This window comes from Narcine bancroftii, chromosome 3, assembly GCF_036971445.1.
Source record: "Narcine bancroftii isolate sNarBan1 chromosome 3, sNarBan1.hap1, whole genome shotgun sequence".
Classification (NCBI taxonomy): domain Eukaryota; kingdom Metazoa; phylum Chordata; class Chondrichthyes; order Torpediniformes; family Narcinidae; genus Narcine; species Narcine bancroftii.
Genome location: NC_091471.1, coordinates 172,323,143 through 172,348,287, shown reverse-complemented (window position 1 = coordinate 172,348,287; position 25,145 = coordinate 172,323,143). Strand labels below are relative to the sequence as shown.

The window sequence follows — 25,145 nt, the reverse complement described above, 5'->3', positions numbered from 1 at the left end:
CTTCCGGCATGATCAATCAATATATTTTTCACTATTGCTAATAATATTTTTAATTAATTAAAATTGCTACTCCTCTTCCCTTTAAACTGAAAGAAGACTATATTACTTGCTCCATCCATCCTCTTTTTAATTTAGCATGATACCATTTAGTAAGTTGTGTTTCCTGCAGAAAAACTACATCCAATTTTTTGTAAGTGTGCCAAGACTCTTCTTCGCTGTCTCATATAACCCTTTTAACCTTTAGACTAATAAATTTAACATTCCATCCATACCATTTCTTTTTTTTTAAATTTTTTTATTTTTCACACCATAAACCACGTTAACCATGATAATACTTTTTTCCTTTTCAAATATATACAATGCCATTTTCTCCCCCCCCTCCCTCCTCCCATCCCACCTCCCTACCTCCCCCCTCCCATCCATTTAAAGTACAAAATCTAGGATACATTAAACCATTTAAACAATGTTGTCATTCAATAAAAATAAACAAGAAATTCCACTGAGTCAATTCTTTTCATTTCCTTCTCCTTTCGTTAATTTAGGTATTGAATGTCCCTGGTAGGTTTTTGCTATTATGTTTCATGTAAGGCTCCCATATTTGTTCAAATATTTCAATATTATTTCTTAAACTATATGTTATTTTTTCTAATGGAATACATTTATTCATTTCTATATACCATTGTTGTATTTTCAAATTATCTTCCGATTTCCAGGTTTTCATAATAGATTTTTTTGCTACGGCTAGAGCTATCTTAACAAATCTTTTTTGTGCATCATCCAAATCAAATCCAAATTCTTTGTTTTTTATGTTACTTAGGAGGAAGATCTCTGGATTCTTTGGTATATTGTTTTCTGTAATTTTATTTAATATTTGGTTTAGATCTTCCCAAAATTTTTCTACTTTCTCACATGTCCAGATTGCATGAATTGTTGTTCCCATTTCTTTTTTACATCGAAAACATCTATCAGATACTGTTGGGTCCCATTTATTTAACTTTTGAGGTGTAATGTATAGCCTGTGTAACCAGTTATATTGTATCATACGTAACCTCGTATTTATTGTATTTCTCATCGTTCCAGAACATAACTTCTCCCATGTTTCCTTTTTTATCTTTATATTTAAATCTTGTTCCCATTTTTGTTTAGTTTTACCATTTGTTTCCTCATTCTCCTTTTCTTGCAGTTTAATATACATATTTGTTATAAATTTTTTGATTATCATTGTATCTGTAATCACATATTCAAAGTTACTTCCCTCTGGTAAACTCAGACTGCTTCCTAATTTGTCCTTCAAGTAGGATCTCAATTGGTAATATGCCAGCACTGTATCTTGAGTTATATTGTATTTATCTTTCATTTGTTCAAAGGATAATAATCTATTTCCTGAAAAGCAATTTTCTATTCTTTTGATCCTTTTTTCTCCCATTCGCTAAAGGAAAGGTTATCTATTGTAAAAGGGAGTAACTTATTTTGCGTCAATATTAGTTTTGGTAATTGATAATTTGTTTTATTTCTTTCTACATGAACCTTCTTCCAAATATTGAGTAGATGATGTAATACTGGAGAACTTCTATGTTGTACCAATTTTTCATCCCATTTATATGATATGTGTTCAGGTATCTTTTCCCCTATTTTATCTAATTCTAATCTAGTCCAATCTGGCTTTTCCGTTGTTTGATAAAAATCTGATAGGTATCTTAATTGTGCGGCTCTATAATGATTTTTAAAGTTTGGCAGTTGTAAGCCTCCTTGTTTATACCATTCTGTTAATTTATCTAGTGCTATCCTGGGTTTCCCCCCTTTCCATAAAAATTTCCTTATTATTTTCTTTAACTCCTTGAAGAATTTCTCTGTCAGGTGTATTGGCAATGCCTGAAATAGGTATAATATCCTTGGAAAAATGTTCATTTTAATACAGTTTATCCTTCCTATTAGTGTTAGTGGTAAATCTTTCCAATGCTCTAAATCGTCCTGTAATTTTTTCATTAGTGGATAATAATTGAGTTTATATAGTTGGCCGAGATTTTTATTTATTTGTATACCTAGGTATCTTATTGCTTGCATTTGCCATCTGAATGGTGATTCCTTCTTAAATTTTGAGAAATCCGCATTATTCATAGGCATTGCTTCACTTTTATTTACGTTAATCTTGTAACCTGACACTTCTCCATATTCCTTCAATTTCTTATATAATTCTTTTATTGATAGTTCTGGTTCTGTTAAGTATACTATAACATCATCCGCAAATAAAATGATTTTATATTCCTTGTCTTTTATTTTTATCCCTTTTATATTATTTTCTGTTCTTATCAATTCTGCTCGTGGTTCTATAGCTAACGCGAACAATAAAGGTGATAGTGGGCATCCCTGCCGTGTTGACCTGCTTAAGTTAAATTGCTTTGATATATATCCATTTACTGTCACTTTCGCCAATGGTCCCTTATATAATGCTTTAATCCTCAACATCCATTGGAGCGCTTACATCCCTAACGTCGAAGTACTCGAGATGGCAGAGGTCGACAGCATCGAGTCCACGCTGCTGAAGATCCAGCTGCGCTGGATGGGTCACGTCTCCAGAATGGAGGACCATCGCCTTCCCAAGATCGTGTTATATGGCGAGCTCTCCACTGGCCACCGTGACAGAGGTGCACCAAAGAAAAGGTACAAGGACTGCCTAAAGAAATCACTTGGTGCCTGCCACATTGACCACCGCCAGTGGGCTGATAACGCCTCAAACCGTGCATCTTGGCGCCTCACAGTTTGGCGGGCAGCAACCTCCTTTGAAGAAGACCGCAGAGCCCACCTCACTGACAAAAGGCAAAGGAGGAAAAACCCAACACCCAACCCCAACCAACCAATTTTCCCCTGCAACCGCTGCAATCGTGTCTGCCTGTCCCGCATCGAACTTGTCAGGCACAAACGAGCCTGCAGCTGACGTGGACTTTTTACCCCCTCCATAAATCTTCGTCCGCGAAGCCAAGCCAAAGAAAAGAAGAATCCAATGAATATACTTCTCTGGTAAACTGAATTTTTGCAATACTTTGAATAAATAATTCCATTCTACTCTGTCAAAGGCCTTCTCTGTGTCTAAAGCAACTGCTTCTGTTGGCGCATTACTCCCTTCTACTGCATGAATTAAGTTAATAAATTTACAAATATTGTCTGTTGTGCATCTTTTTTTAATAAATCCAGTTTGGTCTAGATTTACCATTTTCGGTACATACTCTGCTAATCTGTTTGCTAATAGTTTAGCTATTATCTTATAATCTGTGTTAAGTAAAGATATTGGTCTATATGACGCTGGTGCGAGTGGATCTTTCCCTTGCTTTAGTATTACTGTAATTATTGCTGTTTTACATGAATCTGGTAAGCTTTGTGTTTTATCAATCTGGTTGATTACTTCCAGGAGGGGAGGAATTAATAAATCTTTAAATGTTTTATAGAATTCTATTGGGAATCCATCCTCTCCTGGTGTTTTATTATTTGGTAATTTTTTTATTATCTCTTGTATTTCTACTGTTCCAAATGGTTCTGTTAATTTATTTTGTTCCTCTATTTGTAGTTTTGGTAGTTCAATTTTAATTAGAAATTCATCTATTTTCCCTTCTTTCCCTTTGTTTTCAGTTTGGTATAATTGTTCATAGAATTCTCTAAAGTTTTCCTTGATCTCCTTTCAATTATATGTGATTTGTTTGTCTTTTTTCCTTGATGCCAATACCATTTTCTTAGCTTGTTCTGTGTTAAGCTGCCATGCTAGAATTTTGTGCGTTTTTTCCCCTAGTTCACAATATTCCTGTTTTGTCTTCATTATATTCTTCTCCACCTTATATGTTTGTAGTGTTTCATATTTTATTTTTTTATCTGCCAATTCTCTTCTTTTAATTGTATCTTCCTTCATTGCTAATTCTTTTTCTATATTTACTATTTCCCTTTCCAACTGCTCTGTTTCCTGATTATAGTCCTTCTTCATCTTGGTTACATAACTTATTATTTGCCCTCTAATGAATGCTTTCATTGCATCCCATAGTATAAACTTATCTTTCACTGATTCCGTATTTATTTCAAAATACATTTTAATTTGTCTTTCAATGAATTCTCTACAATCCTGCCTTTTGAGTAACATGGAGTTTAATCTCCATCTATACATTCTTGGAGGGATGTCCTCTAACTTTATTGTCAATATTAAGGGTGAATGGTCCGATAATATTCTAGCTTTATATTCTGTTTTTCTTACTCTATCTTGCATACGAGCTGATAACAAAAATAGGTCTATTCTTGAGTATGTTTTATGTCTAGCCGAGTAATATGAATATTCCTTTTCCTTTGGGTGTTATTTTCTCCATATATCTAAAAGTTGCATTTCTTCCATCAATTTAATTATAAATTTGGTTACTTTGTTCTTTCTGTTAATTTTTTTCCCAGTTTTGTCCATATTTGAATCCAAATTCAGGTTGAAATCCCCTCTTATTAATATGTTCCCTTGCGTAGCTGCTATCTTCAAAAAAATATCTTGCATAAACTTTTGATCTTCTTCGTTAGGTGAATATACATTGATTAGATTCCAAAACTCCGAATATATCTGACATTTTATCATTACATATCTCCCTGCTGGATCTATTATTTCCTCTTCTATTTTAATTGGCACATTTTTACTAATTAATATAGCTACTCCTCTTGCTTTTGAATTATACGACGCTGCTGTTACGTGTCCTACCCAATCTCTCTTTAATTTCTTGTGCTCCAATTCAGTTAAATGTGTTTCTTGCACAAATGCTATATCAATTTTTTCTTTTTTCAGTAAATTTAGCAGTTTCTTCCTTTTAATTTGGTTATGTATTCCGTTAATATTTAAAGTCATATAGTTCAGCGTAGCCATTTTATACTTTGTTTATCTTCCCTTTCCGTTTCTCCATCATTACCTTTCCTTCTTATCCATTTCTCCTTTCTTGTTTTGAACACTTTATAAGACATTTCTAAAACATCAAACATTTTCCCTATTCTCCTATTTAAAACTTCTTTAACCCCATTCTCCCCTCCCCTTCCTGAGTTGTCCTTTATCCCTTGTCGGACAACCACATCTCCCCCTCCATTTGGATTTGCGAATTCAGTCGCAAACGTCAGCTGATTTTGCAGTGACCGTAACTCCTCCCCACCCAGCCCCCCCAGAAAAGATTTCAATTTTCATATGTAACAAAGGTCACTCTTTTAATTCCCTCCTTATTCCCTCTATTCCATTTCCCTCCCTTATTAATTCTTGTCTATACTCTATATTTTCCTCTAAATACGGATACATTCATGTTCTTTTTTTTTCTTTGGCTTGGCTTTGCGGACGAAGATTTATGGAGGGGGTAAAAGTCCACGTCAGCTGCAGGCTTGTTTGTGGCTGACAAGTCCGATGCGGGACAGGCAGACACGGTTGCAGCGGCTGCAGGGGAAAATTGGTTGGTTGGGTTTGGGTGTTGGGTTTTTCCTCCTTTGCCTTTTGTCAGTGAGGTGGGCTCTGCGGTCTTCTTCAAAGGAGGTTGCTGCCCGCCAAACTGTGAGGCGCCAAGATGCACAGTTTGAGGCGATATCAGCCCACTGGCGGTGGTCAATGTGGCAGGCACCAAGAGATTTCTTTAGGCAGTCCTTGTACCTTTTCTTTGGTGCACCTCTGTCACGGTGGCCAGTGGAGAGCTCGCCATATAACACGATCTTGGGAAGGCGATGGTCCTCCATTCTGGAGACGTGACCCACCCAGCGCAGCTGGATCTTCAGCAGCGTGGACTCAATGCTGTCGACCTCTGCCATCTCGAGTACTTCGACGTTAGGGATGAAAGCGCTCCAATGGATGTTGAGGATGGAGCGGAGACAACGCTGGTGGAAGCGTTCTAGGAGCCGTAGGTGATGCCGGTAGAGGACCCATGATTCGGAGCCGAACAGGAGTGTGGGTATGACAACGGCTCTATATACGCTTATCTTTGTGAGGTTTTTCAGTTGGTTGTTTTTCCAGACTCTTTTGTGTAGTCTTCCAAAGGCGCTATTTGCCTTGGCGAGTCTGTTGTCTACATTCATGTATGCACACTATATATATATAATATATACACACATATACCCCTTTACACACATACATATAGATCGTGGTCATTTTTACTCTTATTACATGTCTTCATCTCTCTGCTTGTTTTGTAGTTGTTCTGCAAATTTCCTTGCTTCCTCTGGATCCGAGAATAGTCTGTTTTGTTGCCCTGGAATAATTATTTTAAGTACCGCTGGGTACCTTAACATAAATTTATATCCTTTTTTCCATAAGATCGTTTTCGCTGTATTGAACTCCTTCCTCTTCTTCAGGAGTTCAAAACTTATGTCTGAATAGAAAAAAATGTTTTGACCTTTATATTCCAGTGGATTTTTGTCCTCTCTTACTTTCTTCATTGCTTTCTCCAATATATTTTCTCTTGTTGTATATCTTAAGAATTTTACTAAAATGGATCTTGGTTTTTGCTGCGGTTGTGGTTTCAGGGCTAAAGTTCTATGTGTCCTCTCTATTTCCATTTCTTCCTGTAATTCTGGTCTTCCCAGGACCCTGGGGATCCAATCTTTTATAAATTCTCTCATATTCTTGCCTTCTTCATCTTCCTTAAGGCCCACTATCTTTATATTATTTCTTCTATTATAGTTTTCTATTATATCTATTTTCTGAGCTAACAGCTCCTGTGCTTCTTTAGCTTTTTTATTAGATTCTTTTAATTTCTCTTTTAAGTCTTTTACTTCCATATCTACAAATGTTTCTCATTTTTCCATATTTTCCACTCTTTTTGCCAATTCTGATATGGCCACTTCCATTTTATTCATTCTTTCTTCTGCATTCTTAATTCTTCTTTTTATCTCATCAAATTCTTGTAATTGCCATTCTTTCACTGATTCCATATATTCTTTAAAAAAAGATACATCCATTGTCTTGCTTTTCTCTTCTTCTTCCACTTCTTTCTGTTCTTCTTCTTCTTCTTCTTCCTCTGGGTTTACCATCTGTTGTTTCCTTGTTTTCTTTTTACCCTCTTCTTTCTTGTTGTCGTTATTGTCTGTGTTCTGCACCTGCTGCTGTGCTGCAGGTGTCTCTCTCAGCTGTGGAGATCGACTCCGCAGCTGTTCCCCCCTCCCGTCAGTGTGTTTTTTTTCATGCGCATGCGCGGTTGCGCACTTTTACTCGGCTCTGCGAGCCATTTTTGTAGTCCCGAGCCCGGGACCTCCACCGACCTGTGGGAGCGGGCCTCTCTCTCTGCGGCGGGCCTCTTTGGACAGGTAAGGCCTTCACCTTCTTCTTCCGACGTCTTTCCTTCTTTTCTTCCCGTTGTTTTTGGTTTTTATTTCTTCACTGCCATTTTCTTCACACTTTTACTTTCACTTCGTTTTGGTTTTTAAGTTTGTGCCTTTGCTTTTTCTCTATCTTTTTTTAACTTTTCTGGAGAGGGCTGGAGTTCCCCTACCGGCCACTACTTCATCACGTGACTCCCCCCCATCCATACCATTTCTTAAACAAATATTGTTCAGCCATAAAACCTTTATGATTATTCAAGTAATAGTGATCTTTCCCCTTTAGAAATAATGTATAGTGCCCCAGCTCCGATGGTGATGGAAACAAAAAAAATCCCAAAAGCCTGCAGAATAGTCCGAGGAAGAAGAACACTCCCTTTAGCACCATCTTGCAAAGCTGCTCCTCTCCTGGCGCCATTATTCACCTTAGTCTGGAGTCTCCACCCCTCTACTATTTTTACCAAGTTCTCGCTCTTTCTTGAGCTCTTGGTGCAAATTCCAATAAAATTTAACAGTAAATACAAGATGGTTCAAAAAGAAAACTACACTTTTTACTTGGTCCCATTGTAAACATTCTTCTTGTTTAGTATCTTCAATCTTTTCATAATCTTCATAGAAATTCTTCCACTTCATCCTTAGTCTTGATAAAATGTCAGTTGCCATCCACTATTTCTACCTTCAGGGTCACAGGGTATATCATCATGGTATTTTAAACTCTTTGCCCGCAATTGTTGTTTTACATCATCAAACAACTTCCTTTGCTTAATCAAAGTTGGACTAAAGTAATGGTTCTCAACCTTTTTCCTTCCCACTCACATCCCACTTTAAGTAATCCCTATGCCATCAGTGCTCTGTGATTAGTAAGGGATTGTTTAAGGTGGGATGTGAGTGGGAAGGGAAGGTTGAGAATCACTGCTCTAGACCCAATTGTTACTGAAATATTTTGCTTGAGAAAATTTGTCATTGGCCCATTTCCTTTGGAGTTCCGAAACTGTGCACATAAGTCAATTAGGTACGATAAAAACAGTGTTTTCAAACTTTTTCTTTCCACCCACATACCACCTTAAGCAATCCCTTACTAATCACAGAGTACCAATGGCTTAGGGAATACTCTTGTGAGTATGTGAGTGGAATGAAAAAGATTAAGATTCACTGACAGATGCAACTCCAGCTCCAACAATGTACTCTTAACTATTCTCTGAATTGACATTTATGAATGGATGATTTTTAAAAATAAAATATATACATCTGTACTCACTCATTCACGCAGTTTTCTGAACTGTAATGGAGGAATTCCCAGTGGCATATACAGAGAATTATTTTATTCCCTGTTCAGAAAATGATCTTTGCTTCTGTCTGATTGTGTAAGTATGATTATGAAATGGCCAGTTTACAATCACTTCCACACTGGTTGAAAAAGACAATTTTTAAAAAAACAGTATGAGTCACAGCAATGTGATGTGGAGAGAAGACTTCAGACATCAGCCTTTTTGCAAAATACAGACTAACCCATATCTCTTTTTATTTTAAAATTACTCTTTTTTTTGTATGTTTACAGATGCTGCTGAATGAAAAAGCCGAAGCTTTACTGGAAGAATTAGAAGAGTTAATGAGACAACCTTCCAATTTTCCGTAAAGTCGTGGGTCTTGCCTTCAACTTACCATCTCCAGCTAATAATGGGCACCCTTACTAGTGAACATAGATATGTCTCTACTATACATATTGTGAAGTAAATGGGGGTTGTTATTTTGTTGCATTGTTTTAGAATATAATGCACAAAATGCAACCTCTAACTATAATGCAACCTCTAACTATAATGTATATATAGTTATAGACATAAAAATGTTGAAGTAAATTCAATTTTGTTATTATTTTAAACTTCTGCATTCATGCCTTTTTAAATAAATGTACATAAAAGCAAGTGCAATAAAATGTTAGAAATTTCTGTAATTGCTTCTTGAAATTTTCCATGAGTGGTTTTGGAATGAGGTTCCAAGGGAGAAAATACATGTGATGTGAAATTAAAGCAGATGATTCCTCCGGTCCATGAACGTTGGCACCTTTGTATCAGACAGCGAGCCAACCAGCAAGAATGCCCTCCGCCTGTAGAGGTGTTCGAGAGTCTTTGGTGGCATACCAAATTTCCTCAAACACCTCACAAAGTTTAGCCACTGGCGAGCCGTCTTCATGATTGCAACATCATGGAGGTGGATTGTAAAGAAAGTTGAATAATTCAATGGTCTAAGAAACTAGCAAGGATAAAGATTTTAGTCAAAAGGGGATTAGCTAAAAGTTTTTACATAATTTAATTTTGCTTGAAATGTTTGTAACTGACTTTTGTTTGATAATGGAGTGTTTGCCTTGATGAAGGGTTCAGACCCAAAACCTTCACCATTTTTCTCCCACTGATGCTGCTCGTTCAGCTGAGTTCCTCTGACCCCAGCATCTGCAGTCTCCTGTGTCTGAGGGTGCCATAATAGCCTGTCCCGCATCGGACTTGTCAGCCACAAACGAGCCTGCAGCTGACGTGGACTTTTACCCCCTCCATAAATCTTCGTCCGCGAAGCCAAGCCAAAGAAGAATAGCGATTCAATACTGGAATGATGGAGTGCACTGCTCTAGAATGATATGATCCAGAATAGCCAATCTTTTCAAAGACCACCAGGAAACCTCCATTGTCAGAGAGACAAACCTTTAGGAAGCCACCATCATTTTATTGTCATACATAATGACACAAAACGTGTTTACTTTTTGGGGTGATGTGTCATTACACCTCTAGGTCACGAGGGGGCATCCCGGTGACCTTGTCTATAAAGGAGTCCAGAGCTCCAGTCTCGCCTTCCAGGTTGGTCTTGCAGAGAGACAAGACCTCTTAGAGCACATATTAGTTTATTAAAGCAGTCTTCTACTCGCACTGCTGGTGTGGTGATTGTCAGTCCACTTTTGTTTGCCTGTAAATGCACACAAAGGGCACCACTAGCCCAGGCTCCTCCCAAGAAGAGCCTTTTCGAAGGCATGGATCCCACCGCCTCCTCCGATGCCAGTGCCTCCTGCGCTCCCCTAAACTCTGCAAAGTCTCTTAGAGGAATACCTATCCCGAAGGAATTCTCGTAGCCTGACGAAGGGCTCAGGCCCGAAACTCTTTACTGCCTAGAGACGAGAAGCTGCGAGATCTGCTGAGTTTCTCCAGCCTCTTTCTGCATTGCCCGAAACTTCTTCAGTCTCATTTCACTTGATGCTCTCACAATAAAATGATCCGCTGTTGTTTTCTTGATCTGTTGATTTGCCACCGAAGCTCTGGAGACCGCAACTGATGGACTTCTCTCCTGGTTACGGCTGCTGATGGACCCCAGCGTCTCTGCGGACTTGCTTGCGAAATGGTGGGTCGAGACGCTCCCTCGCCCCGAGGCTGTTGGAAACGGCTTCAGATTTGCAGTGGAGGACAAGGGTCGATTTTACTGCCGGCTTTTTGCCACAGTAGTTAGGTCCAACTCACCTGAGGGGCAACAAGGAAATGAAGTTCGCAAACTCTCGGCCGCCTTGCAGAAGTGTTTTGAAAGTCGAAAGGTTCTTTGAAAGAGTTTGCGCGCAGGAGGTGCCTCGCTTCACTGTGTCGATAGAAAGCTGATTGGGTACTTCGTAGACACTCAGGAAAAGGGCGAGCAGGAGAGAGGAGGCGCGGATGACAGAGAGCGGGCAGGGAGAGAGAGAGCACGTCGTCGGCTGATCCGAAACCAGACGATGCGCTGCACGCTCCTGCTGCTCCGCTGGGTCACCAGCTGCATCCTGCTGGCCGCACTCTGCACCTCTGCCCCGCTCTCGGTGAAAGTTGGAGCCGAGCTCTGTCGCTCCGTCCGCACCGTCAGCCCTCGGTTCCTGTCAGTGGCGCTGGACGCGTCTCTTCTCCGGCAACGTGCCCTGGACGTACTGCGGTAAGGGGATCAATGGTCGCGGCAGCTCAGAAGCGGGCACTGCCGGATAAGTGTCCTCAATGAGGTTTGATATAATCCCGCCAGTCTGTTCTCACTGAGGGGTTTATCCAACCCCCAGGTCTGTACTCACTGAGGGGTTTAAACAAGCATCCGGTCTGTACTCACTGAGAGGTTTAAACAAATCCCCGGTCTGTCCTCCCTTAGGGATTTATACAACCTCCCGGGTCTGTGCTTCCTCTCCATCGACTTGTTTCTTTTTGTGGCATTTAGGCCTGCTGTGTTAACCTCATCAGGGTGATGAGGGGAGGGGAGGAGTGGGAAGCGATTTCTCATTGCGGGAATGGGTGTGCAATTCCTCTGGGACTGTCTCAAATCGTTCAACTCCTGGTAAAGATTGGCCATAGAGTGTTTCCTGTATATTCTCATGATGCTCTTCCACTCAGTACTTATCGGGTAAACAAAATGACTAAGATGTGAGGTCATTTTTAGTTTCATAGCCATAAATTCCAATTTCTAGAACCTTGTAAAAACCATCTACCATCTGCAATGCATGGCTTCACGTGAACAGATTGGGGCGGGGGGGGGGGGATGGTAAACAGGTTCTAAAACTTGTCCAAGGGTGTCCTTTAGGCTATCAAACAGAATGGATGCTTTACACCTCCTTTTGCTGAGTAATTGCACAGCACCGACCACCAATTCTTTCCACTCACCTTAAATAATGCCTTTGTCATAAGTGCTGTGTGATTAGTAAGAGATTGCTTAAGGTGGAGTGTGGGATGGAAAGAAAAACTGTGAAAACCACTGTTTTAATCGTACCTGATTGACTTGTTAATGTGTATAGTTACAGATCCAGAGGACCCCAAAACCCAGCAGCAATAGAAATTCACCAAGACAAAAGTTACTTTTAATTTTCTTCAAACATAAAAACAGGATCAAACTAACTTATTACTATTAACAACCCCCTTCTAATTGTAAGCACATGTATATATATATAATGTGTATCTGTTCAGGAAAGTTCTTTGATTCACAGTCCAATCTCACTTCTCACTCCTCCAAGTTCACCGGTATCAGGCAACTCTTAGACTGCACAGAATTTAACATTTGTGAATTTTCACCAAGTTCTAGAGCTTAAAGTTAAATGGTTTCTGCTCAGGAAGGTTCTTGTTGGTTTCAGAGAGTTATTTATTGCTGGTTGGACACACACAAACTGATTGACTTCCATCAGTCACTTCAGTGACTTGCCAAAGAAATTTGCTCCATCAAGCTTTTGCAAATGATTACCTCATCTTCCACATCACCACAGAGTTCCTCTTGTTTCCCCTATTTCAGGTGAAACACTCTAGCCAGCCATTTCCTCTTTAAACACGCTGAACTCAGAACTCACAACCCGCCTTCAAAATGGGGATTTCAACCAAGCTTACCAGCTTGTCATGTTGCAAACTCAAAAACCACTGCAGAACTGAATTTTCTCTCTTCAAAGAATCACATGTTTTTCTCCCTCTTTGCTTGCAAAACCACATGACCCCCAATCTTTGAAAGATCTTATCAGCCTCTTGAGCCCGGACTCTTCCATTTGCACCTGCTTTTGAAATTCTTTAGCAAAGTCTCATTGTCTGCAAAGATACTGGTGCCTGAATGTCCACCTTGAGCAAAGCTCTTGCATTTTAAATGAGTTCTCTTTTGTGAAGTGTTAATGTCCGTGGGTGAAGTGACCTACTCTCTAAACCCCCACAATCTATCTCTTTTAAAGATGTATTTATATATAATATAAAATATATAACCTGTCATAACTCCAAAGGAATGGGGCAGCATGGTTAGCGTAGCTGTTAGCGTAACACTTTTACAGTGCCAGCGATTGGGACTGGGGTTCAAATTCCATGCTGTCTGTAAGGAGTTTGTTCATTTTCCATGTCTGTGTAGGTTTTCCCCAAGGGCTCCTGCTTCCTCCCACCATTAAAATGTGCTAGGGGTGTAGGTTAATTGCATATAAATTGAGCGGCACAGACTCATGTTTGAAATGTATTGTTACTGTGCTATACGTCCAAGAGATTTTTTTTTAAATGGGCCCCAATAACTACTGTTCTTTTGTTTTGAAAACTTTATTTAAAGACTTTAATCAAAATAGATTTAAACATAACAAAGAAAAGTGAAGTACAAATTTTTATATATAAGAAAATAACCCACCCACCTTCCCACCCAGCTCCCTTGAGGGGAGTCAAATATAAAACAATACAATTAATATAAAAAAATATTTCAAAGTATTTCCAAATTCATATACTCCAAATAAGGAGACCACATTTTAACAAAAAACAAATAATTATCATGTAAATTACATGTAATCTTTTCCATAATAATATAAGTTCTCAATTCATTATGCCAGGGTGTTATATTAATCTCCACATTATCTTTCCAAGTACTAGTTACACATTTTCGTGCAACAGACAGCACTAGACATCAGCAATTTGAAATTTACCCAACCCTAGTCCTTTCAAAGAAACCATATATCCCAACAAAAAAATCGACGGGTCTAATGGCAATTTAATGTTAAATAATTTTTCCAAACCCAATCTAATTCCTTCCCAAAATGATTGTACATTAACACAAGACCAGACAGCGTGTAAAAAAAGTTCCAATACATAATCCACATCTAAAACAAGAATCCAAATTACTAAACCCATATTGTTTTAATTTTTCTGGAGTCAAATATAACTGATGCAAAAAATTATAATTAACCATTCCATATCCTACATTTGTCACTTTAGTTACACTATCATGGCACATAGCCTCCCAATTATCTTCGGGAAAAATATAAGTTAAATCACTTTCCCATTTAAGTCTAGATTTCTCCCAATCCAGTTTATCCATCGCTTCTAGTAACAATTGGTACATACCCAAAATATAACCTTTCTTAGGTACAGAGGAAATCAAAGACTCAAATTTCGTCAACATGGGTAGATTCGTCTCTTTACCATAATTATCTTTTTATCAAAGCTTTAAGTTGATAATACACAAATAAAGAGTTTACAGATATATCAAATTTCCCCTCAGTTGATTAAGGAAAGAAACTGGCCTTCTTCAAAACAGTCCTGAACTATCTTAATACCAATCCTTCACTATTCCAAAATCTGTAGATACTATTTTTAACCACTTTTACAAATTTTAAAGTCGGGTATTTAGAAGTCTAACTGGGGGAAGGTGGAACCACACGTCTTCCCTCTACGCCATCTTGCCACGCCCCCATGTCTATTGTTCTCGAGCAAAATATTTCAGTAACAATTGGGTCTAGAGCAGTGGTTCTCAACCTTTTTATTCCCCACTGGCATACCACCTTAAATAATCCCCTATTAATCACACAGCACCTATGGCATAGGGATTACTTTAGGTGCAATGTGTGTGTAAAGAAAAAGTTTGAAAACCACTGCTTTAGAATCATAACAATGCAAAAGAAAACTATTTTGCCTATTGAGTCAAGGCCAACTTCTATCCATGTTAGCCAACTTGTCATGAAAATGCAATATCAATATTTGATATGAATCTAAATTTGTAGAGCACATAGCTGATGTCTCAACCCTCATGCCACCCTTGTACTATTCACATCCATAAGTAATCATTAAATGATGTCCTCATTATAAATTTAGTGCTACTTGGGTCCTTTTCACAATTTGTTGTAAAGCAAAGATGCCCTACACTTCACCACACCCCTCCCACACCTACTCCTGTTATGTAACTTCAACCAGGAGTGTGTGAAAATGTATCTATTGCAGAATGTTGATTCTGATGCTAAATTGGGATGGACCTGTGTAAACTGAAAAGAATGTGAAATTGTCTGCTTTGTTTTGTAATTCTGTTTGCTTCTATACATAGATCACAGAAGTTGATCACTTTAGCGAGTGCTTTGTCACCTGGATATCTGAGGTTTGGCGGAACTGAAGCTGATTTTATTCTATTTGATCCAAACCTATTTTTATCATATAAACATGGCTTGAAGTCTCCAAATGCAGAAGGTAAAGTCCAGCTTGATTAAAAAATAAATCAAATTATGTTCCAAGTAAACCCAGCATTGAAAGTGTGATGTTTGTGGCCTTGGAAGAAATGTAATACAAACAGAACTGCTGGAAACATATAGGTGGTACATAGAACATTACAGCACAGTACAGGCCCTTCAGCCCTTGATGTTGTGCTGACCTATACCTACCAAAAGAAATATTAAACCCTTCCTACCTCATAACCCTCTATTTTTCTTCCAGCCATGTGCCTTTCAAAGAGTCTCTTAAATGCCCCTAATATTTCAGCCTCCAGCACCATCTCTGGCAAGGCATTCTAGGCACCCATAATTCTCTTTGTGAAAAGAAAATGCCCCTGATATCTCCACTATACTTTCCACCCTTCATTTTTGTAGTGATGTCCCCTGGTGTTTATTATTCCTACCCTCGGTCCACCTTATCTATGCATCTCAGAATTTTGTAGATCTCAATTAAGTCTCCTCTCCTTCTTCTTGGCTTCAAAGAGAAAAGTCCCAGCTCTGCTAACCTTGCCTCATAAAACATTTTCCAATCCAGGCAACATCCTGGTAAATCTCTGCACCCTGTCCATAGCTTCCACACCCTTCCTATAATGAGGTGACCAAAACTGAACATAATACTTGAAGTGTGGTCTCACCATAGATTTATAGAGCTACAACATCACCTCTTGGTTCTTGAACTCTCCCTCAACTAATGAAGCCTAGCATCCCATAGGCCTTCTAATCTATCCTATTAACTTGTGCAGCAACCTTGAGAGGTGCATGGATTTGGACCCCAAGGTCCCTCTGTTCTTCCACACTGTTAAGTATCTGGCCATTAACCCTGTACTCAGCCTTCAGTTTCCAAAATGTATTACCTCACACTTATCCGGATTGAACTCTATCTGCCACTTTTCTGCTCAAATCTCCAGCCTGTCTATATCATTTTGTAACCTACTACAATCTTCAGCTCCATTCACAATTCCTCCAACCTTTGTATCATCCACAAAGTTACTGACCCATCCTTCCACCTGTTCATCCAGGTCATTTATAAAAATCACAAAGAGCAGGAGTCCCACAACTTGCGAAATTGTGAAATTTCACTAGTCACTGAACTCCAGGCAGAATACTGTCCATCAACTATCAATCTGTTTTCTACCTACAAGTCAATTTTTAATCCAAGGTTCTAATGATCCCATGCCTCATGACTTTCTGAACGAGTTTCTCATGGGAGCCCTTGTCAAATGCCTTGCTAAAATCCATATAGACCACATCTATTCCCCTACATCTATTCCCCTACCTTCATCAACTTATTTTGATACCTCCTCAAAACACTCAGAGGCTCGTGACACATGACCTTCCCATCACAAAGCAATGCTGACTATCCTTGAGTAGACTGTACTTCTCCAAATGCTCATAGATCCTATCCTTAAGAATCTTCTCCAATACTTTGCACATCAGTATCCTAAAACTCACTGGTCTATGATTCTCCCTATTAACTTTTTTTAAAAAGGGCACCACATTTGCCATTCTCCAATCTTCTGGCACCTCCCCTGTGGTCAAGGAAGACTCAAAGATCATAGCCAATGCCCCATCTATCTCTTCCCTCCCTTCCTTTCTTTTTCAATCTTTTTATTAAACATATTATAAGTAAACAATACATGAGGAGAATAGAATACAGAATCGAATAGCAAAAACTGAAACATCAATATATTGCAATACTTAATACAATGTATAACATTATAATATATTGAACAATATTATCCCTTTCTACTCAATTTGGAATATTCAAAAAAGAGAAAAAAAAAATTGTTATTAAAACCCCATCTAAACTACTCTTCCCTCCCTTCCATAGCAAACTGGGGTATATCACGTCCAACTCCAGGGAATTATCAATCTTAATGTTTTTAAGAAAATCAAGCACTATCTCTTCCTTAATCTCAATAGCATACAGTACACAAACCTGTTCTATTCCGATCCTGCCCTGAACCAGGTCCTTTTCTCTGGTGAATACTGAAGCAAAGTATTCATTTAGGACCGCCCCCCCCCACCCCCACCCCCATCTCCTCTGCCTCTGCCTCCAGGCACATGTTGCCTCCTTTATCCTTAAGCAGCTCCACCTTCATTCTCATAAAAGGCAAGGAGTTCTGATGAAGGATTATTGATCTAAAATATTAACTATTTCTCTTTCCACATAAGATGCCTGACCTGCTGAGTATTTCTAGTATTTTCTGTTTTTATTTTGGATTTCAAAATACTGCAAGTTTCTATTTTTAATTCCATTACTTTGGAAGAACTGAATATGAGTGTGAGAGTTTATTGTCATATATGTAAGTTCAATGTACAAATGCATCAACATTCTTACTTGATGGGGGGGGGGGGTGTGCCACGTGGCGTGGGGTTAAACTGGTAATCCTTTTTCTCCTCGAAAAAGTTGAGAAAAAGTGATTTAAAAAAAAAGACTATAAAAGTTACAGAAACTATAAGAAGAACTGCCTGAAGATGTATAGAAGACATTAATAATGCCACCAAAGAAAGATAAAGGCTTTACTGCAATACCAGAAATGAAGCAAGAAAAAGAAGAGAGGCCTACCTTGAGAAAGGATCCTGGAGCAGTCCACAAGGTAATATCCAAAGGAGAGAGGCTAGAAGCTGGGGAAACCTTGGATACTGCTGCACAAGGTCTCCTCCGGTAATGGGCACTGAGACTGAGTGAAGAAGTGACTCGGCTCATGCGTAACTTCTTGTGCATGCACAGAGCACACAAAAAAATGGAGGAAATTTTTTAAAAGATGCAAGATACTCAGCTCCAGCAATCAAGAAGAGAATCTGGAAAAGCAAAGGAAAGATCAAGACCGATCTACAATCAAGAAAAAAGCAGAGAAAGCCACAGAAGCTTCTTTATCATGTGGAGAAATTAAGCAATTTTTAGACTTCTTTTCAACAATATATGGAAGTATTAACTGAAGAGGTAAGGAAGAATGGTGATAAAATTGAAAGATTAATGCAACAGGTTGACACAAGATTTGAAATAGTGGATGGGAAAAATTAAAGAAAATGAATTTGAGATTCAAAATATTAAAGACCAAATGAAGAAAGCACAAGCAGAAGCTGCTGCCAAGAATGATCAGTTAATGCAAAAAACAGATATTTTGGAAAATGTTAGTAGACTGAATAATATCAAGATTGTTGGACTTAAAGAAGGTGATGAAGGTCAAGATTTGAAAATTATTTTGCAATGATTGATACCAGAATCTTTGGGTCAGATTGAATTTCAAGGAGATTTGGAGATTGAGTGAGTCCATAGGACACTGAGACCTAAACCTCAGCTTGACCAGAGGTCCCATCCAATACTTGTCAGGTTCCTTTGACATGAAGTAAGAGAGGTTATTGGAGTTGGCCAAAGAAAGACAATCACCTTTGATTAATAATGGAAATAAGATTTTCTTTTATCCAGACATAAGTTTTGATTATTTAAAAAAGAAAAAGAGCTTAATCTGATTAAAGATGTGTTATGGAAAAAAGGCTATGCCTTTGTTTTGAGATATCCAGCTATACTGGAAGTATTTGTCCCAGAAATAGCTTTTTTACTGAGCCTAATGAAGCAAAGGTATATGCTTATTTTTAGATAAAGAACAACAGGTGGCTGTTGATATTTGAATTAATTACATAACTGAAAGAATTTTGCTGTAATTGAAATTACATTGTGTTTCTAGAGAGTTTAATGGGGAGGAAGGTTTAATTGTAATGCATGTGATTTATTATACTTTGATAAGATCAATGGATTATTAGATTTATTGGAAAAACTATAGTAAGGAATGGTATGGTATATCGAGTGAGTTCATGGGCACAAATGTGATATTTTTTTCATCCTAAATAGATCAGAGGATTAGAGTCGTTTTACCATCACGTGCCTCTGGAGTTTTTCTTCACCTTCTTCTTTCTTCTTTTCATTATCTTTTTTTGTTCAAGGCTTGGATTGTTTATGAATGTAGTATGTTACTCAAGGAGTATTGGGGTGAGGATGCTGGATGGACATATGGTTTAATACTGGTATTTAATTTTTATTAGTATTAATGTTAACGGAATTCAGATAAAGAGAAAAAAATTAATGTTATGTGAAAATAAATTAAAGTGGATGTAGCTTTTTTTTACAAGAAATTCACTTAATGGAAATAGAACCTGCAAAATTAAAGAGAGATTTGGTAGGAACGGTATTGTCTTATTCATTTAACTCTAAAGCCAGAGGGGTAGCGATATTAATAAATAAGAGTTTGTAGCAGTTCGCTGGTGGGGGGTGGAATGGACGGAACCAGCACTAACAGCTCCAAACTCATGACAGCTAGACATAACAGGTTGGCAACTTGCCACTACAGCATAGTGACTCAGCAGCACCCATAGGTCTGCTGAGAAGCCCTGGCCTACTCAACGTGAATGTCATGAGGTGGTACATACTCCAAGTGTCATGACGCCAGATCACCTGTTGTTTGTCTATATCTAGCCTGACAGCACGTCAATAAATTACTCTTTTACTCTTCTCTGGCTGAAACCTGAGGTGTGGTCTCGTTATTCATATTATTCCAACTTGATGGCATTTGTCCACAACTTACATCTGCCACAAGTTTACCAATTAAAATATTGGATATATTTATTGATAAAGTGGCAATATATGTGATGGGAGATTGTAAAATTTATTCAGAATATTGGACATTGAATATATATGCACCAAATATAGATGATGTAAAATTTATAAAAGATGCTTTTATGCTATTAGTCAATGCAAAGGGCAAAATAATCATGGGAGGAGATTTTAATATTACTTTTGATTCAAAGTTGGATGGATCAGGTGGAATTATGGTTAAAAATAAGGTAGTTAAAACTATGATTAATTTTATGAATGAAATGAAACTTGTTGATAGTTGGAGGAAGATGCATTCTGGTATTAGGGATTATTAATTTTATTCTTTTAGCCATAAGACATATTCATGTATAGATATGTTTTTAATCTCCTCTCAACTACAAGTAAAAGTTCAAAAGATTGAATATCAAGCTAGAATATTGTCAGATTAATCACCTTTAGTTATGTCAGTTTTATTGTAAGAAGAGCAAAATAGATGAAGGATTGTTAAAAAGGCAAGATTTTTGTGAATTTATAAGACAGCAGACAAATTTTTTTAGACTCCAATAAACACTCTAACCAATAAAATTGTGATTTGGGACTCAGTGAAGGCTTATTTAAGAGGGCAAATAATACGTTGTACAGCTAAGATTTAAAAAAAATGTTTGAAGTTAATAATTTGGGAAATGAAATAACAAAGTTGGAAAAGGAATTACAGAATCAATTGAATGATGAGAAGCAAAGAATATTGAAATTTTTTAAAAATTGAAATTTAATGAAACTCGACAAAAATATTACGAGTTGGGTGATCGAGCCCATAAAGTTTTAGCATGGAAATTGAAGACAGAACAATTATTGAGAACAATAATAGCTATAAAAGATGAATTAGGTCATTTTACTTATAAAGCACAGTGTATTAATGATGTTTTAATTAAATTTTATAAGAAATTATATCAATCAGAATCCTTGAAGGATGGAGATAAAATAAATGAATATTTGTCACAAATTATATTGCTGGAATTAAATACTGAAGAAAAGACTGAATTAATAAATTCTATTACTATTACAGAATTAGATGACTTATTGATGACTTTGCCAAATAATAGGGCTCCAGGAGAAAATGGTTTCTCTCCAGAGTTTTACAAAGAATTTAAAGTTATTCATTCCTATATTTATGGGATTGCTTGATCAAATGAATGACTTCTGTGATTTACCAGAGTCATTTAAAACAGCATTTAATAACTTATTCCACAAAAAGGAAGGATCCTTTGCTTCCATCTTCATTCACACCAATATCATTATTGAATACAGATTATAAATTTTGGTCTAAATTAATATCTAATAGATTAGCTAAAAGTTTACCTAAATTGATTAATATGTACCAAACAGGTTTTATCAGGAATAGAAGATCAGCTGATAATATTGCTAAATTTAAAAAAAAAATTATTAAATGTGGCTCAAAAAAGAAAAATACCATCAGTAGCTTTGGCTTTAGATGCAGAAAAAGCATTTGACAGATTAGAATGGGACTATTTATTTATTGAAGGTTTGTGGAATTCCAATAAATTTTATAAATTGGGTAAGGGCATTATATAATGACCCAAAGGCTAAAGTAGTTACAAATAGACAAATATCAGAACTTTTTTTTAATCAGAAAGATCATCTGGACAAGGTTGTCCTTTATCACCCTTTTTATTTGCATTGGCTATAGAACCTTTAGCAGACATGATAAGAAGAGATAATGAGATTAAGAGCTTTAAGATTTAAAAAAATAAAGAACATAAAATTAGTCTTCTTGCAAATGATGTAATATTATATCTTACAAACTCTGAAATTTCATTAAAAAAAGTAAATTTTCAATTGGTGGAGTATGGGTTAATATCAGGTTATAAAGTAAATATTGATAAAAGCAAAGTGACACCAATGATAGAGACTGAATATACTCAAGCTAAGAAAATGCCAAAATTTAAATGACAGAAGGATGCAGTTAAATATTTAGGAATCAATATTGATAATAATTTGAATAATTTATTTAAATTATATATCTTTACTGAAGAAAATTAAAGAAGATTTAATAAGATGGAAGGATTTATCAATTTCTGTAATAGGAAGGATATATTGTGTGAAGATGAATATTTTTCCTAAAATACAATACCTATTTCAATCATACCAATTTTTGTACCAACAATGTTTTTTCAAGATTTAAATAAAAATGTAAGAAAATGTATTTGGCAAGACAAAATGCCTAGGGTGGCAATGGAAAATTTTACATGGAAATATGATTGGGGGGGGACTACAAATGCCTAATTTTAAAAACTATTATAAAGCAACTGAACTTAGATTCTTGTCCTCCCTCCTGTTATCAGATTGTGAAAAGTCAGCATGGGTACAAATTGAAATGAGTAAAATAGGGGGAAATAATTCTGAACACATTTTGTATAAATGGCATGAAGAACTGCTGAAAGGGAAAAGAGATACACAAATTTTGAAACATATACTTAAAGTATGGAATGAAATCCATATAGAAAGAGGAATGAAGAATTATCAATTAGCTAGAATGTTGTTAAAGCAAAATCCTAATTCCCTTTACAGTTAATCATTCATTTTTTCATATTTGGTATAACTGTAGGATAAAGGATTGTTTTTTAGATATTTTTTTTATCCTTTGACCAATTGAAATGTACCAAATAATACTATTATTTTCATTTTATCAACTTAAATCATACTTAAAAAAAGTTAGGACAGAATTTTAGATACCTGAACAAAGTCAATTTGAATATTTAATAACTGATACATTTAGCAAAAGATTTATTACTAATATGTATATAAAATTGCAAGGGACTATGCTTAAAAAATCTATTTAAATCTAAATTGAGATGCGAAAGAGATTTAAATGTACAAATTCAGGAAGAATAAGGTCAAAACTATGTTATGAAAGTGTAACCAACACAATTATTGTTAGATATCTAATGATATAATTTAATTTTTTACATCAATTATATTACACAGACTTAATTCAAATTGCTCTGATCAATGTTTTAGAAGTAACAATGAGGTAGGAACATTTTTATATACAGTTTGGCAATGTGAAAAGGTAGTAAAACTTTTGGGAAGATAAAAGTATTTTATTGGGACGTTATGAAAATGCAAGTTTTGAAAGATCCAAAAATATTTTTGTTAGGGGATATTTATATCATTAGATATTTATCAGAGGAAGTTTTTAAATGTAGCAATAGCAAAGAAATATGTAGCCATAATGTGGAAACTAAATAATAATGTGAGGTTGAATAGATGGCAAATGGAATTACAGAATTTGTACTGTTAGAGAAAATAATGTATAATTTACAGAATCAACCAGAAAAATTTTATAAGATTTGGAAACATTGTGTGGATTACATTGGAAAGAGTTATCTACGGCATCCACTACTCCCGCTCCAACTCACCCTAGTTAATTTAAGTTCTAAGATTATATTTGTAAATTTGAAATTCAATTAATTAATGAAGGATTAAATTAGCCAGGCTTTTTTTTCTTACTCTTTTGGGGAGGGAGGGGAGAGAAAATATAAAATGATGTATTCTTCTTGCATCATATTTTTTATTATTCTGTATGATTACAAATAAGCCCTGTGTTTGTTATTGATGTAAATTAAAAATAAAATTTAAAAAAAAATTCTTGCTTGATGCAGCCATGCAGGAACATTGACAATACTGATAATATTGGGATGGATTAAATTAAACTATATTGTATTTTGATTATTCAATCTGCAGGCTTAATTGAAATTTTAAAAATGCCATAAAGGACCTTATGCAATACTAACCTTGGATGGTCCTAATAAATCAAACTTCAGAGTACAGCAACAACTCAACAAGGATTATTTGATTTTTGCCTCTCGAATGTTCAACTCTAACTATAAATTAATTGTTTAGGAGGAACCAGGGACTATCTCTAAATCACACCATGTCAACGTGGAAAGATATTACATTCCTTCAATGTAGATCATTGCCACTCCCTGTGGAACAGCACCTTCTGATTTAATTTTTATTCTTTCACAAGCTATGGATGTAATTGCCATGCATTCTTCATCCACGATTGGTCCCAGAACTGAATGGATTGCTGCTACAATTCTACATCAGAGTGTTGAAGGAGATCAAAGTTCCTTCCCAGAAGATATCAGTAAATCAGATGAGTTTACTGAAAAGATATAATTGTGTCAAGCTTGTTAATTTTATATTGTGGCGATACGCCATTAGGCAGGCGAACCGGCCCCACTTGTCACGCACGCGGTGGGGCAGCCGGACAAAATGGTGCCATCAGGTGTTTCCTCCTGACCTCGGCACTGGGCTCAGAAGCCCGCGCTTGGGGACCCACGTGACTCCCCGGTGACATCGGGGCCCCCCAGCGCGGTTCTCAGCCAGGTCCGGGCTGGGAGTATAAGACCAGTCAGGCAGCCTGCAGTAAATCAGTTTTTGCTCACTGAATTCAACCCGTCTGGTTGTGCGATCCTTCAGTTAACAGCGCAACCGCTGCTACAATTGGTGACCCCGACAGGTTCAAACGTCTTTGAACCCAACAAGAACGACCCTTTGATCAACGCTATAGCCATCAAGCTTCCTGACTTCTGGGTTCAGGAGCCGGAGACCTGATTCAGCCACGCAGAGGCTCAGTTTCACCTCTGCCAGATTTCATTGGATTTGACCAAGTTTTACCATGTGGTCGCCACCCTGGACCAGGGCACTGCCAAACGAGTGCTGCACCTCGTTCAGCACCCACCCGCGGAAGATAAGTACGAGACCATCAAGCGGGTGCTCACCGGCTCCCTCAGCCTCTCCAGGCACCAGCATGCTGCTCGGATGCTGCGTCTCGACGCCTTGGGGGATAGAACTCCAGTTGATGGACAAGATGCTCATGCTCATGGGTGATCACACCAACTGCCCACTCTTCGAGCGCATCTTCTGCGACCATCTGCCTGAAGACATCCGGCCGTTACTGTCCCAGGAAAGCTTTGTTGACCCTAGGAAGGTCGCTCAAAAGGCTCAGGAGCTATGGCTCAAATGATTCCTGAAGGGCTCAGCAATCCAGCAGGTTATGAGTCATGGGCATGACCACGCCAAGCCTTCCTCTAGTGCTGCGGAGGAACATTTTTCCCCTGCAGGGGCCTCGAAGTGCACAGCCAGAAGCATGTTATCCATTTCAGGCCTCTGCTTCTTCCACCAGCGCTAGGGAGCCAAGGCTTGGAAGTGTCGTCAGCCCTGCTCGTTCCAGGGAAATGAGCAGGCCAGCCGCTGTTAATGGCTGCGGTG

At 37.4% G+C, this 25,145-nt stretch overlaps 2 protein-coding genes across 5 annotated transcripts in view; both read left to right on the top strand.

Annotated features, from left to right (window-relative positions):
* Positions 1 to 9,213, top strand: part of helq (helicase, POLQ like) — an 80,404-nt gene extending 71,191 nt beyond the window's left edge. For all 3 annotated transcript variants that reach the window (XM_069925852.1, XM_069925851.1, XM_069925849.1), the window contains one exon: positions 8,852 to 9,213. In XM_069925852.1, coding sequence (XP_069781953.1) covers positions 8,852 to 8,929 — 78 coding nt within the window. In that variant the 3' untranslated portion in view covers positions 8,930 to 9,213. The remainder of the gene's footprint in view (positions 1 to 8,851) is intronic.
* Positions 9,214 to 10,183: 970 nt separating this feature from the next.
* Positions 10,184 to 25,145, top strand: part of hpse (heparanase) — a 42,000-nt gene continuing 27,038 nt past the window's right edge. The window contains exons 1-2 of one of the 2 annotated variants that reach the window (XM_069925854.1): positions 10,184 to 11,226; positions 15,091 to 15,230. In XM_069925854.1, coding sequence (XP_069781955.1) covers positions 11,036 to 11,226; positions 15,091 to 15,230 — 331 coding nt within the window. In that variant the 5' untranslated portion in view covers positions 10,184 to 11,035. The remainder of the gene's footprint in view (positions 11,227 to 15,090; positions 15,231 to 25,145) is intronic. The other variant, XM_069925853.1, reaches the window with a different exon arrangement.